Genomic DNA, 15,858 nt, shown 5'->3' with positions numbered 1-15,858 from the left:
TATGATCTACCAGAATGACAAAAAAAAAAAATATCAGTGCTGACAACCAGGATCCGTTTTTTCTCAAAAGCCTTTTCCAGCATACTAGGAGACTCTCTTATTTCAGAAGACAGAAACAAATAAGAGAAATAAATATAAGATCTGAGACTGCATTTTGAGTAATTCAGGAATAACCTGGTTTGAACAAGTATTGAAGTTAGCATTACATCATGGTGCAATGTTTTGAGTTGCATGCCATGTAAATGGTCTCCTAAATGAATGCAGAAACTATGTTTTGCAGTCACTGCAATTACATGGCTCATGTGAAACTATAATACGCAGTAGTAAGTATACCTCAATGAACTGGGTAAACAGAAAGAGTACTTGAAAAATAACAACAAGAAACACCCCCCAACTCTCCCCCAAGAATGTTTTTGGAATAGTTATATGTATATTCCTGTCTCAGGAATTGCACAGGTAAACTAAAAGGGAACATTAACAGAATTCCTAAATAACAGTACTTGCTAAAAGAATCAAAGATATTTCTAACAGCTGTACATTACCGCTACAAGTTTCCAGAGGCACCCTTTAGTAAGCTTTTCCCAACCGTGCAGCGTACACTGGTGATAAATGCCTCCTTATTTCATGTACTGCATATCAGTTGCATTACTGTTCTGCTCTCTCAAACATGATCCCTCTACAGTGAACTCCTCTGCTTTCTAGTATTATATTTAACAATGCTACAACAGAAATGTAGCTGTCAATGCTATGGAAACAAACATCCGTGCAGATCTGTTAAAAAAATTAACACTGAAGTTGTAACTTCAGAGTCATTTCAGTGAGATACCATAAACGTCACTGTAAAAGCAAGAGACTCCAGAACATCATTTTAAATAGTAACTGATTACTTTTAACATTACAGCCAGAATAAAAAGTTAATTTTAAGCCTGTAGTACGCAGGTAAAGAGCCGAAACCGCTTCAGTCCAATATGAAATTCCATTAAGTTTCTCTGTAAAAAAATCACTAATTATAATTTTTAATTTTTTTTTTGAAAAAACAACACTAAAACTATATTCACACCAGAAAAAGGCTGCAATGGAAGTAAGGGAACAAGTCAAAACAGTTAAAGTTCACATCTTTGTTTACCTTTGAAGATGAAGAAATATTAAAAGCTACAAGCAGAGGTAATCCAAATTCTGAGATTTAAATTCCAGATAACACGTCAAGAAACAAGAAGTCTCTTCAATGTCCTCTATACACTTTACCTGACACAGCATTAAAGGTTCGAATGGTTTCTCCTTGCACAGGTGAATGAAAAGGAGAGCCAGAGGAGGGCAGCAAAGGATCACAGTCATTCAGCATTATCCTTCCAGGACATGCTGAATTTCTTGATTCAGAAGTGCCAGACAGAGTCTCTGAGGTGTCAGCAGGACCAAATACTATCAATCCTCCTTTTCCTGCTGGCTCCTGGAGGAAAGAACAAAAAAAAAAAGAACTTCTCTTAGTATCGTTTACGTAGATTTGGAATTGTTTTGTCTCTATTACATTAAAAAGCAAATTCTGTTATTTTGCCTTCTTGACAGTTTTCTACATTCAGAAAGACACTGAAACTGGAAAGAAAAGTCAAAGTAAAGCAATACCACCTCCACCACTTACCAACAGCTGAGACCTCTGAAATAAATACAAAATATGACTGCACTCTCATCAGTTCATTTAGATCCCATTAAGACTTCCAGAACAGTAACAAACTGTAATCGACAAGTCTATTCCATTTACAGTATTTAAAAGCAATCTGAGAGTGAAATTTAGTAAGTGTATATTGTGCAATGAAAATGCAGACATGCTTTTAAATGCCCAAGGTTACAGTACGGAAGATTTACCAGTTTGTAATAAATTTCATCACAGAAGACATCAGCAGTTTTGAGGATTTAAATTCAAGTGGCTACTCAGTGATTTTGCAAGGTGGGATAATAAAAATTTGCAGTTGAGCTTCGGAATTAAGGAATATTCCTTATCACTGTCCCTTTCACTAATAAGGTTTGCAATATAGAAAATTACAGCAACATTACTTCGAGGACAGCAGATTATATCAATAACAACGTATTTTCCCAAAAACTAACCCTTGGAAAAGATTTCAAAATCACAAGGCATTAATTTAAAGCATCTGAACAACTGTTTAATCCAGGGGTCCCAATTCACCTGCAGAATGGCAATGGGACATCAACACTGACTGCTTGCTTCTGAGCACCTGAGCTTGAAAATCAGTAGGAAATGCCTGCATTTAACCCAAAGTAGTCTACCAAACTACAAGAACACTGGAAAAGAATTTAGGAGGAAAAAGAGGACCAGATGGACAGGCTAGAAAAAGTCACTTTTGAACTGGCCTATAAAATTAATGAAGACAAAAGCATACTGGACACAGACTCTGCATGTCTGCATTCTGCAATTAAAGATGCAGGGGAACTGCCACAGTAGGTATAGGAAATAAGAAAAAAATCAGTAGTTCTTTCAAAGGAGTAAAAACTGATTGTTAACATTCCAGGTGGAGAGACATAGAAATTTAAGAACAGATTAGATAATCCTTCATAGACATGCCACTAGAGAGTGACTTCTCTTTTTAAAGAATACATAATTTTTTTTCAAATCTCTCAAGCCCCCAACTCTTAAAGCATCTTTGCTGCTTAGAAACAGTTTTTACTTCCTAAGCAATGATCATCTCCAGGTGTTCCCCAATGCCATGTCACCGTCCCCAAAACAAAGAGGAAAAGCCAAACCCCTCCCCAAATCTGATTTTCATCAGTGGATCACTTTATTATTTCATGAACAATAAATCTTAAAATTTGCATGACTGGGGCAAAGCAGAATTAGGGAAAAAAAACAGGAGTGTATAGCTAGATCCACATCAGTATTTCCTTCCCCTGTACCTTCTCTACAGGGGATTATGTACATTATGTACACACTTTCCCTCAGCCAACTACTCCCACTCCAAAAAGAGGAGGAAAAAATTAAACAAAAAAAGGACAATAGAATAGACTGATTTTAAAGACCCTAGTGCTGTATCTCATGGCATTGAATACCTGCTCTAATATGTATTTTGCTCCATTGTCTGAATCAGTGATTACATCCAGGGAGTCAGTCACTGATGGCTGAAGACAGTCTGAGTTTAAAGTGCCTTCTTCCACGCTGTTGTTCTGTAATAACCTTTCAATCTCCCTGTTCAGAATCTCCAACTGATCACACATCACGCAATTAAGTGATATGCCTAAAGGAAGAGCGAAAGTCAGCTAATCATTTCTTGTTCAACTCCGATATTAAACTATGAAACAAACTGTATCTCTAGAACATGCAAAAAGTGCATCACGTTTGAATAATTTATCCAGTAACACACTGAAGAACTGTCTAAAGGACTGTATTCACAGTTCACAATTAGTACCTGCATTCAAGGCCCTGTGTGCAACACGCTCTTTACAATCACGTTTGAGCCACAGAGCTGATATCACTAAAGCATTCCAAAATGGAATCAGCATCCTCTCTTCTTAGGAGACATCCTGGCTCGTTGAACGTAATACATTTTACAATATTAGTCATATCCCACCCAGTGGGAAGTCTGCATAGTTTTAACATAAAATAGCATTTTTAACGCAAATAATAATTGAAAACTAAGAGACTCTATGCAAGAATCGTGCTACTTTTTGCATTAGTAGATGTTATCTCGTTATTATTACCTCTATTACCTACAGGAAAAAACTTTAAACAGATCTGCAATTTTAAAATAATTTCAAATTTGAGAGGTATAAAAATTCAGTACACTTAAACACTAAAATTGCAGATCCCATACATTTGCTGTAAAATGCACGGTTGTTTCCTGTTATTATTTAGTATCTCAAATTTTTCCTCTCCCCATTTAGTCCAAATTATTTTCCATGAAAAACAGAAAAAGTTTCTAACTCATTTTACATGAATCTGCTCTTGCAGAACTGCATCGTAATACAGGTTAAACGCCTAAAAGAAGCTGAAAAATCAAATATTATCAAACATAAAACCACAAAGCCTTAACTCACAATTACACTTTTAAACCTTGCAAGCCTGCTGGCACTTATAAGCAAACATTCTATTAACTGCCTGCAAAAATATTTACTACAACATAAGGCAACTTTGGAAGTCTTCAAATGCCTGTTTCTCTTCCCAATTCAGTACGATTTTTTGTTCATTTTGTTGTTTGTTCTCAAGTTAACTGTTCAATTGCAGTTCAATTGCATAAACATAAGCTGAAGCAGCAAACTGGTTATTTTGTTTTAAAGGAACTGAACGTCTGTGATCAACGTAATCTTATTCCTTCCAATACAGTACATTAATCACATTTCTGAAACTGGAACTTCTAGCTGGAAACTGAATTGTACTTCCCCTAACAGACAATTCCCATCAGCATCATCCTGCATTTCTGCCTCATCTCCTTTAGAAAGGATATTCCTTTAGAAAGGATATTATGTACCTCTGCAAAATCTGAGGCAAGAATGTCTATAAATGATGGGATAGAAAGGCAAAAAAAGTTAATAATAAACATACATAAGCTATTGCTTATTCAAAAAGCCCTCTGGTTTTGCTTAGGTTAACAACTTTTGTGATAAGCAACCTCCACTGTGAAAACGTGTAAGCTTTTAAGACCAACTATAAATAAAGTTAGAAAAACAAATCAAGAGTTTCTTAAAGGGAAAATCTCTTCTCCTTTCACAGACGAAGTAAGCTTCGGCAATACAACCCCTAGGTTGATTTAACATGGTTACATAACATACACAGCAGATCCTCATGAAACAAAGGATTCACAGTGCTTATTAAACCCCTGTTTATGGACTATGAAGTACAAAGCACAACCCTAACACTACTCGGGCTGCTACTGTCCTGCTCCCTTCTCCGGTGCTCAGTTACACGGTCTACGCCACATCCACCCACATATCTCTGCCACAGAAATAGTTACCCAACTCCTTAGGAAACACTCAGCTTAGGAATTCAGCAGAAAATGAAACCCCAAAGAGTGATCTAAAACGATTAAAAAAAACGAACATCAGAACTAGTGTAAAGACATGCAAGAACAGGGATGGAGAACAAGATCCCCTTAAGCAGGCTGAGCTGATGTAGCACCCTGCTATCTCATTTGACACGTGCACACCATCGTCCGTGCAGCAACCGCTCGTCAGATCCCAGCCAGCAGGATTTCATTCACTGCCCCCTCAGTCAAGACTCTGCTTTAAGCTTGCAAACTGTAATAACGTGAGCTTTCCTGTGAAACGGAACAGTCACTTATTTAAAGTGGAGCATGAAGCTGATGCATAGCATCTTGAGAAAGAATATCCAGCCAAGAAAATATTTATTTAGGTTTTTCCTCCCCTATTAGTTTGCACATAAAATGTACCAGCTTCCCCAAAACAAGTTAGGCACTTGAATTCATCCTGCACCTAAATTCCAGAAGCAATCGAAGCACAAAAGTATCCTACTCTAGAAAAATCACAAAACTGTCACAAGCTTTTCATTTCAATTTGGTCAACTATTCTCAAGAAGTGACAAACCCAAAAATACAGGGCTGCCCACTCTGTAGACTAGAGAAGCCATCACTCACACTCAGCATCCCTGTGAATTCTCTAACTACTGCAAACCTGTGCGTTTTTCAGTATCGATGGCTTGAACAAATTCCAGAGCAGTATCAGCAGCCAATTTAACAAGAGACAAAAAGGATATTCCCAAACTCCAAAATCCTGCTACCGCAGTACCACTTGCTCACAAACACGCAATGCATATTAAAAATCTACCCTCCAACACGCCTTCATTGAACAACAACAAAAAAAAAAAAAAAAAAAAAAAAGAGGGAGAAAGCTTGTAATCTCACTCCACTTTTCTGTAAGTATATTATCCCTCTCCCATTCAGAAAAAACCTCAAGAAAAGCACACTATCTACTGCCATCTTTGTAACCCAACAGTTTACAAATCTCAGGCAAAAAGGGAGGGAGATTATCTGTGGCAGTAACACAGAGCTGAGATGTTAACTGCAGGACAGGCAGCTTGAAGACACCTGGATCTGCTGATGCTGACTTCAATAAGCCCTTTTTAAGATGCCTCAATATAACATCTTAATCTGATGATGACAGAGCAAAGCTTTTAAAGAACACATTTCCCCATCTTTTTGTGTTTATATTTTTAGACAAAGGCCAATTCAACAAATTACCAACAAATATACATTCAGATCAGTATCTCTGCTTTCATTTTTTCTCTCATTTCCCTGAAGAGGTAATAAAACGTTCAACGGGCCCACTGACTGCATAAAGATTTTGTCTTTTCTAGAACTTATAATTTTAACTGCATTAAGAATTCCCTGCCTCAGTTAACTGAGAAGACTTCACTCTAAAAAAGGATCTTGAAAGACAGCTTAGTAATAAAACCTTTAACATGAACTAAAACCAACCAAAAGAAATAACTTAATTCCCCCTTTATCTGAGGACTTCTGTACAAAAAAAAACTATCTATGTCAGAACTCAGGGTAAATTCTTCAGTTTCAGTTTACTAGCTACTTTATTTAGTTTTCTGAGGAATCTATATGAAAGACTAGTGATCTTTATCCTCTCATTAAGGTTAATCCTCACTGTCAACAGCTTGATGACAAAATACGCTGCACCTTATTCCATGTTCTTGGGTGTCAGCACTCTTCGATACTCTGCCAATTTGCTGTAATCTGCATAAATTCTGGTACCTCATTGTTTAGAGGTTATACAAGCACCTTGCACAAATACTTTAGTCCGAATGATTAATACCTGGCACCTACTAGTTCTCTTATTCCCTACTCACCCTAAGAATTCTACAGAAGGATGTCCGATCTTGAAAGAACTCACACACACTCACCCCTACACAAACATCCAAGACAGCAAGGTTCACCTCATATTTATGACTTGTGATAGACCCTAGTACCTACAGGAGTTGTTTCAGTGTGACCTGTTACCTAGCAAACATTTACTTCTACTGTGACAGAGAAAAAAAGGCACTTTTTTTAAGCTTTCACGTTGAAGCTCCAGTTAATGTTTCAGATACATTATGGAAATTCAATGGCCAGGGCCCAAGGACAGGACAAAAATCTCATACTACCACAATGGCCAATATAAGGTTTGGCAACTTTCTGAAACCTAGGGTTAATGAGAAGACAGAAGACTGTTTGCATCTCCAAAGAAACTGAAAGCACAAGAGTCTTATACCTTCTAGCTTTTAAAAGAAAGCAGGTATCATTCATCTGTGACCAGTTTCACCTCCATGTCCTAACACAAATCCAGTCTATGCCAGTATTTAAGATACCAGCTTCAATTAGAATGACTTGTAACTGGCTTTTCATTATATTTTTCTGTGAGTTTCTTCAGAATTAGAAGGTTGGACATGCAAGGTGTTTGGCTAGAACCAAAATATCCAGGATAGGTTTCTTAAATATCGAAGAAACTGCAGGATGTTCTGAACAGGACAGAAAGCATCCTTTCCAGAATGATGTAACAGGGATTCCAATCACAGCTGACACTGTTTGCTCATGTTATTCCCTGTAAAAGAGGCACTGGGCTTGGCCTATGGCTCCTTTAAGTGTTAAAAAATTCCTAATAAACAAATGTATTAATATCACATGAGAAAAAAAATTTGAGAACTCCTATGAGGACATAATTTCTGATGCAAATAGAAGAAAAGTTGGTATGGCTTAGTTGATGTCATTCGCACTCAGAAGACTGACCCCACTGGAAATTACTTTGCATCCCTATTTCTCAAAGATGACATCTGGGAAACCTGCTCTCTTTCTACTAAGCAGCAGCAAAATTAATCCCTTGCATCAACAAACATTACAAAAGTAGCCCAAAGGAAGTCACTAGGGCAAAACCTACTTGGTACATAAATGAGCAGCTCCATTCAGAAGAGGTACAATCCACTGACCCCAAAGAACAGCAGGAAACAGGTTCTGCACTAGCACTGCAGAAAGCCACGTACATACGGGGCTGCTGTGCTGTTCCCTCCACCTGCTCGTCCATGAGAGATGTGAGAGCAGACTGCTTACGCAAGAAGCGATAGATAATCAGATGACCAAGTACAACTAGTGCACGGCCTTTTATTTTCATATAAAATGTATCCACTGCTTACTGATTTGAGTATCTTTCTTCTGAAAGGACAAAAAGACCTTTCAAGAAGTTGTGAAATTGGAATGTTGTGATAAGAGAGAAGCAATGAGGGTTGAAAAGTGAGAGAAGCAGCAGTTGTAAGGCTGGATATGGGGAGGCATAAGAAAATTGTTGTGATCCTGAACTCCTCCCCTGCACCCCACATAATTTACTCACTACCTGACTGCTATAGACAAGCTGCGGTTCAAGGTCAAAAGTCCAGACATCCCTGGTAAATACAAAGATTTTATGCCAGAAGTTTATACATTTGAAAGATCATGTTAAAAATAAAACTTGCACAAAATCGAAGCATTTCAATGCTTATAGCTAGACTGAGAATAAAACCAAAGAGAAATAACGCTACAAAACCTGTAACATTTATCTGTAAATGCTTTGCTGGCTATCGTTAAACACACTACATTAATTCCAAGATTACAAACAAATCTACCACCTCATATGCTCACAATGCTAACAACTTAAAAGTGGCAGTTAATTCCTTCCTATCCAGAGTCAATACATTATTCCCATTTAAAAGAATAACATATTAACAAGATTTAAATTTGCACGATGTAGATTCAGTAATATTCAATTCAGTAATACAGCCATGTTCCTCAGAAATACCGCATCCTAATTTAAGAAATGCGTACTCTGTCTAAATACTGCATGAAGCAGTAATAATTCTAGGCATATATGAATAGTGCTATACAGCCAAATTAGGACAAAGTATCACCAAGAACTAGTTTTAAGGTAGCTTTTAGTACCAGAACAGTATTTCAACCTCAGATGGACATAACACTGTATTAATTTGTCAGGGATGGCACCACTGACATCTACAGCACAGTCTCACATCACACCTTTCCACTCAGACCTGCTCCTTCTTCCCTCACCTACCCATCTCCCTTTACAAAGAGACAGGCTCTTGTAAAGCCTCATTTTTCAGTGTTGGGTAGTACCCCATCTAAGTTCCTACCACAAGTAATGGAAAAGAACTGACTTGACTAGCATGGGAGATCAGGCTGCCCTAGGGCAGAAAATGCTTGCACCAGAAGATAGAGAATCTGCACCCTTTGAAGATGGTAGAAAGAAAGTGTGTGATGGTACCCATACCACAGCAGTCTCCAGTGTGAGGGGAAAAGCTCCCCAGGGACACCTTAGCACACCAATGTGATCAGATCTCAGCAGGGGGGGAATTAATTCAGAGGCTTCTGCACCTCCGTTGAAACCCCCTTCCTCAATCTCACTGACATTTTATCAAGAATAATTCAGTGGTGTCCATCACCACCACCTTTCTACTGTCAAACACCCCTGAAACTCAGAGCACTTCAATGAAGTTTTGTGGTTTGCAGACCTTCTGACTCTGAATGCAGCTTTTTTTTTGTTTGGTGTTGAAAAATTATTTCAAATGTCCAGAGTATGGTGTAAAACACCTGTCCTGTACAGGAGAGCCCATTAAGTGCACATTTACATGATACCAAGTACTACCAATATGCAGTGCTGATGCCAATCAACTAACGAGATTTAAAATGTAAACATTAACTACTTTTTTTTTAAATCTCCAAAGATGCAGACACAAGTGTTCCATTTTCTTCCAGATTTTTCTCTCATGAAAAATGACTCAATACAGTTATAAATTTCACAAGATCACTTTTTTCCCACTTGAGAGAGGTACTGAAGAAACAGTCTGAATTAACAGTAAACTTCATAGCAAACCAACTTGACAGCTTGCTTTTTAAAATAATTAAGCAAATGGATTCATTCCAAGAATTTAAGTAGGTTCCCTTAAAAACAATAAATGCATTCACTTGGTCTCTGTACTTGTAATAATAACAAAATGAACCTTTCCAAATTAAAATGTCTTTAGTCGCCCATTATTACAAACCCTCTCTACTGTATGTCTGAAACCAATATACACACCATCATCCTTGCCATGATTTCTGTCAGGCTGCTCACTTACCTTACGTAAGCCTTGCAAGAAAGCCACTGCCTCACATGATGGAAAACTGCACACACACAGGACAGCAATCCTGCACGTTTGCAGTGAATGTGGGACCTCCTGGACGTGTTGAATTTAATGCGTATGCACAGAATCAGATTACCATGCACACAGAGCAGACTAGTGCACAGCAGCAGTTAGAAAAGACACTGAGCGAATCCACAATACAACTACTCCAAGCAAAACCACATAAAGTAGCTCCCTGCTTTATGCAAAAAAAAAAAAAAATACACACACTGAAGTTTATTTTGATGTCTTTCAGACTAGAAAATCATCTCCCTAAGCAAAACATTTTTAAAAACTTTCTTATTTCAGATTGCATCATACAGGATTAGACAGTCAGAAAAAAATAAATTAAAGAAGGGATGGATCACTCAGTAGGAAGTGCAGCAGAATGAGAACAGCACCAAGTACTACAACTGTATTTTATTCTGGATAAGTAGCAAAAAGTGCTTCTTTGAACCACAGTGAAATTCCCACAGCTAAATTCAGCTAAATAGCAATTTCTCATAGAAACACTCAAGGCACTTTAGCAGCAGGCCCACCAGAAATCTGGCAAACATGAGAAGTTTATTTAAAAACAGATAAGACTATGGTCATATCTACTCTACAGATATTCACTGTCACAACTGCACATCAGGAACGTTAGGGGGGACAATCCCTAATCAACTGAGCCGTGCTGGCATAAGCACGTCATATTGGTGTAATTACACCTGCAAAACTGTACTTTTACCTGTTTGCAGGGTGGGGCAGCAGACGTGCACCATCCTGCCGCAGCAGAGTTTTGTAAGTGTGGCTGCACACATATGAAGCAAGCTCTATCAACACACTAGTACACACCCCTCCAAGTAGGGAAGCAGTTTATCTCAGGAGGAAGCAAGACTTTGAAAGTTCACTCAAACTCCTTGAATGAAGAAAGTTACATTAGCAAACAGATTCTAAGGTATTTGTGGATACATGAGCGCTTTTGCCAGCACAGCTCTGTCTGTTAGTAGCTGGGGAGAGAACTGTAACTGACAACTGTACTGACAGAACTTCAGTAAAGGACAAACCTTAACATAAGGCACTTACACTACGCACACCCTCCAACCTGTAGGCCCATAATTGTGTTTGATAAACAAAGTCCATATTCAGTTTAGTGTTTTCTGCATTTGAAGAAACATTAACTAATTTTAAGACGAAAAGTCTTATATACATGCCATTGGTATTTTCTAGTCCAACCTTCATGGGTGCTTAAAAGACTAGGAGATATACTCTTATTGGCCCACTAACAGACTGACATTTGGCTTTTTTACTACTCCTGTAATACCTTCTGAAGCCTTTGTTCACATTCTTCTAAGTAAGCTAATCCCATATCTGCCCTAACAATGAAAATTTACCCAAAGACAACAAAATTGAATTGAATTTTTTTAGTCAGGTTTACTTCAGCGCTCAGAGTCTGAACAGTAAGAGAAGAAATGAGATAGCAAATAGATTTTGCTCATTAAGAAAAGTTGTGAGTAGGATCACAAGCAGTGTAGATAGCTCTGCTTTTTTCTTTTCCCCTTTTATACAGATTAAGAAAAAAAAAGGCATTTTTCTGTAGTCAAAAGCTAAGACCAAAAAAACATAATCTTGTACAAGAAACCTTCTAAAGATCCCAGTACAAGTCCGTTTTACAAGCCATGGTCCTAAGTTCAGGCAACAAAAATATCAATTACAAACTTTGATTGTTATTGGGTATTACTCAATATACAATATATTTACAATTTCTTTTCCATCACGTTGAATGAAAATATTTTACAAATACAAACTACTTATTTGCCTAATGTTCAATTTCTGCCACTGAACTTGACCTCTTCAGCAGCACTGAAAATACATCTTCAGCAAGCGCACAGGAAACTGCGCTTTGGAAAGGTGATTCACACAATCTGGCATTCCTCCGCTGAAGTACCCAAGAAATTATTTCTTTATCATGGCTGTTAGAAATACTCAGCTGTTAATTGAACAGCAACACTTATTTGGCTGTTACCTGAACAGTAACAGCTATTCACGCTAAGTCTGAGAACATTACAGCTTAACTCTTCAACATCCCATAGCTTATTTTTAAACATATAAGATTACAATCCTACAACTGTCAAATTTCAGCTGGAATACTCACACTGTACTGAAAAATCCCTCTTCTCAAGCAGTTTTACACAAACTAGTAGAGCTGTACGGGCTTTTTGTCAAGTTGGCATTATAACAGCACATAAACTAGATACACATCCTAAACTATTATATGTAAAAAGTGTTAGTTTTACATTATAATTAAACTATCTGTATCCTCTGGCATGTCTAGTTATTGTTGTCAGTCGAACTGTGTATACAGACATGGACTCAGAACAACTGCAGGATAATAATTTCTGATCCTATAAGCACAGCTGTTGAAGAAAAAAAAAATCCTGTGTTTTTACACTTTTTTCCCTTATTTCATTTGTAAAAAGTGAGCTAAAATATAGCATCTGAAACCAGCTATCATTTTCATTCTTATTCCATCAAAAAGGCTTTATTAAATGAAGTAAAACAGAAATTAATTTCTCCTTCAGAATTTAGTGAAACACAGTAATTACAGCATACTGATAAAGTTATTAAAAATGCAGTAAACACAGTTCAGTTCCCAATTTTGCTTAAGGTTTACTGTGAGAACACACATAACGCACATTTAATCTTTGTGCCTTAGCTCCCTAACTGGAAATTTAAGATGTTTTCTTAACCTCAAAGTCTATCAATGCTCTTGAGAGTACCATCATTAGTAACTGTGAAGTATTTCAGAAGCTGTATTAGATAAAACTTAATAGTAGTACAACCCTCAAAGCGTTAACTGACAGTTGACTGAAGATTCTCCTAATGAGGCTTCACAGCACAAAAAAAAGCCACTAGTTCTTGCCTAAACTAGATAAATCTCCTACCACTGTCCTACTACTTGTAGCACTACAATAGACAGCAGGCAGAAAAAGTGCATCCGAGAATAAAGTGGAGATAGACACCACCACTTCTGTCAACCAAAAACCATCTATCTTACTCTTGCCGAGTACAGTCCCTTCTTCCATTTTTATCAGTTACATTTTTACAAACTCTCAGCCCTATAATCCTTGCCCTTCCTCTCCCCACTTAATATTTCTAGCTGAAGTTTCAGGCTGTACAGAATTAAAATCCCACAGTTGTAAGTTACAACTACGAAAACAATTACCATCCTAAATCAGAAAACATAATCTACCGCCAGAAAATCTTAGTAGTGAAGCAGGATTAAGTAGAACAAACACTGCCTTTTGATGAGTCCACTAGACAGTGAAAAATATTTATTCAATTTTATTTACTATTCTGGACTCATACAATTCTATTAGCATTGCTTTTGGGAGTTTCAGGGGTTTGTTTGGTTTTTTTTTTTTTTTTAAACTCAAAAGACATCTCTTAGTTATAGGAAAAGTCCTCTGAAGCACTGTGTGAATTATATGTATTATTTTACATTTGAAGAGTTTTAAAAATCTATAAATATTTTGTAGTGTACATACATTTGCAGCAGAGCAAAACAATTTGCATACCAATGAAAATCAATTAAAATATCCCTTAAAAAAAAAAAACTTTGTAGAAAAAAACATTTAAATGCTACTCTTGAAATCAACAACTATTTGATTTGCAAAATCACTGGAGTCATGCAGTCTCAAAGTAGGCTGAAGGCTAACATGAGCCTTTTTTCTTCCACCAAAGTGCATTAAAAAACCTTTATGTGCAATATGTTTCTGGAACCATCAAGGGAAAAAAAATTAAGGCCTAACTGAACAGCTATTTTGAGTGTACTTCTATATTTATTCCTATAGAAAGCTCCAAATGTCAGAGAACGGTAACAAGCAGCTGGCATACATAAAAGTGGAGCAGAACACAAAATATCTATTACAATTAACACAGTATATGCTACTCTTGTACAGTAACTACACACTATCATTTTTCATTGACTAGTTGCTTAAAGCACTAGTAAATTTTGTTTGTAGAAGTAGCAAATTAGTTGAAGTTAAACCAATTCAAATTACCACTTAGAAGAAAACCATGTAAAATAGAAAGACAAAAAAGCAAACAGTGAAAGAGTTCTCAAACTAAAGCAAAATATAGCTGAATATCAGCTGCCAAAGAATTTACTTAAACAAGGCTGTGATGATTGCTATTTCTGCAAAAAAAAAATCTCAAACAGATTATCCAGGAAAAAAAAAAATTAACCAGGGAAATTATGAATGCTATATACACCCTTTTGAGTTAAATAAAAGGAATCAGCATTTTTTGTCTCCCTGCAGTTCCTAGAGGGAAACATGAAAGCCCATGCAAGGAAAACAGCATGTTACACTGTTGTGCATTACTGAACGTACAAACAGCAGTGAGAGTGTAACACACATACATTTTGTAACATGTTAAAGAGATTATGTTCTTTCCCAGTTAAAGATTACAAGCTAAACAGGTAAGATTTTCTTAACCCACTACTAAAATATAGCTATCACTTGGAGGTATAAACTGAAACTACTTAACTCTGTGAAAAAAAATTTGGTCACCAAAGAATAGCTTTGTGCAAGCCAAATAAGCAGCTCCAAACTACCATCACCTCCAAGAGACAGTATTTAAGTACATTAGTGCAAGGGGTGGGGAATAGTTACTGAAAGGCAATTTACTGAATATTTAAAGCCAGCCAACAATTATTACTGTCTAAAAATTCAACCCCTCCTCTTTCCCCCCACAAGAAAGTCACCAGAACATGATAAAGTTCAACTTTTCTCTTTTAACTCACCAATAAGGAGATCACCTCCATCGCCCAGACAAAATAACTGTCACCCACGGCAGGTAACCTTTAGTCCCACCCTCCCAAGACCCCACAGCCCCGGAATGAGCTTTCGGTTGGGTTTCTGGCGGCCCCAGGGGCGAAGTGCACCACCCGCCACCCACCCGGGCCGCGGCGGCGAACGCCTCGTCCGGTTCCAGGGCAACGGTGGAACTGAACGAGAAAGGCGATTAAAGTCGGTCGTGACGTCACGGAGCAGCTCGCCGACGTCAGCTTGATTACAACGTCGATCGCCTCAGAGCACAACCGTCCTCTCCTCTCCCCCCCAACATGGGGCAGCCCGCCTTCCAGCCCGCTCCGCCCGGGGAGGCCGTCCTCTCCGCTCCGGCCCAACCACGGGATGAGCTTATGGGGCGGCGGCTTTTAGCTTCCTCCGGGGCCCCCGCATTGAGTCGCCGACCTCCTCTGGAACCGGGCCAGGCCTCCGGCGTGCCCGCACCCTGCAGCCGCACCGACGATCCCCTGAAAACAGGCCGCGCCGCGCCCTCTCCCCCCGCCCCGGGGTCCCTCCGGCCGCCCTGACCCGCACCACCCGCCCGCCCGCCTCCATTTTCTAGTCGAGCCCAAAGGCGTCCAGGCCGCAGGAGGCGGCCGCCCCTTTTCCGCGACCCCTCCGCCGCGGCGGCGGCCCCGCTCCCTTTCTCCTCCCGTCCCGGTGCTTCTCCGGCTGCCCCCCTCACTCACCGCGGGGAGGGGGTGGGGGGATCTCGCCGCTGCCACCGAAGGTCTCAGCCGCGCCGAGCCGCCATTTCCTCCTCTCACCCTCTCCGGAGCGCTGGGCGGGGACGCTCCTCCCCCGCTACCATAGAAACAGACATGGCGGCCAATGGCCGCCTAGAGCGGTTCGCTTTGCGCACGGCTCGCGGAGGACTTC

The 15,858-nt window shown here is 38.9% G+C and overlaps 1 protein-coding gene across 1 annotated transcript in view; it reads right to left on the bottom strand.

Annotated features, from left to right (window-relative positions):
- DIDO1 (death inducer-obliterator 1) overlaps positions 1 to 15,752 on the bottom strand; it is a 54,448-nt gene extending 38,696 nt beyond the window's left edge. Inside the window, exons 1-2 of the mRNA XM_068416015.1 lie at positions 15,669 to 15,752; positions 1,246 to 1,447 (exon numbers count right to left, since the gene is read on the bottom strand). Of these exons, the coding sequence (XP_068272116.1) occupies positions 1,246 to 1,342 (97 nt within the window). The 5' untranslated portion in view covers positions 1,343 to 1,447; positions 15,669 to 15,752. The remainder of the gene's footprint in view (positions 1 to 1,245; positions 1,448 to 15,668) is intronic.
- Between the last annotated feature and the right edge of the window lie 106 nt (positions 15,753 to 15,858).

This window comes from Nyctibius grandis, chromosome 19 (genome assembly GCF_013368605.1).
Source record: "Nyctibius grandis isolate bNycGra1 chromosome 19, bNycGra1.pri, whole genome shotgun sequence".
In the NCBI taxonomy this organism is placed as follows: Eukaryota; Metazoa; Chordata; class Aves; order Nyctibiiformes; family Nyctibiidae; genus Nyctibius; species Nyctibius grandis.
This window is presented reverse-complemented; position numbering and strand designations above follow the sequence as displayed.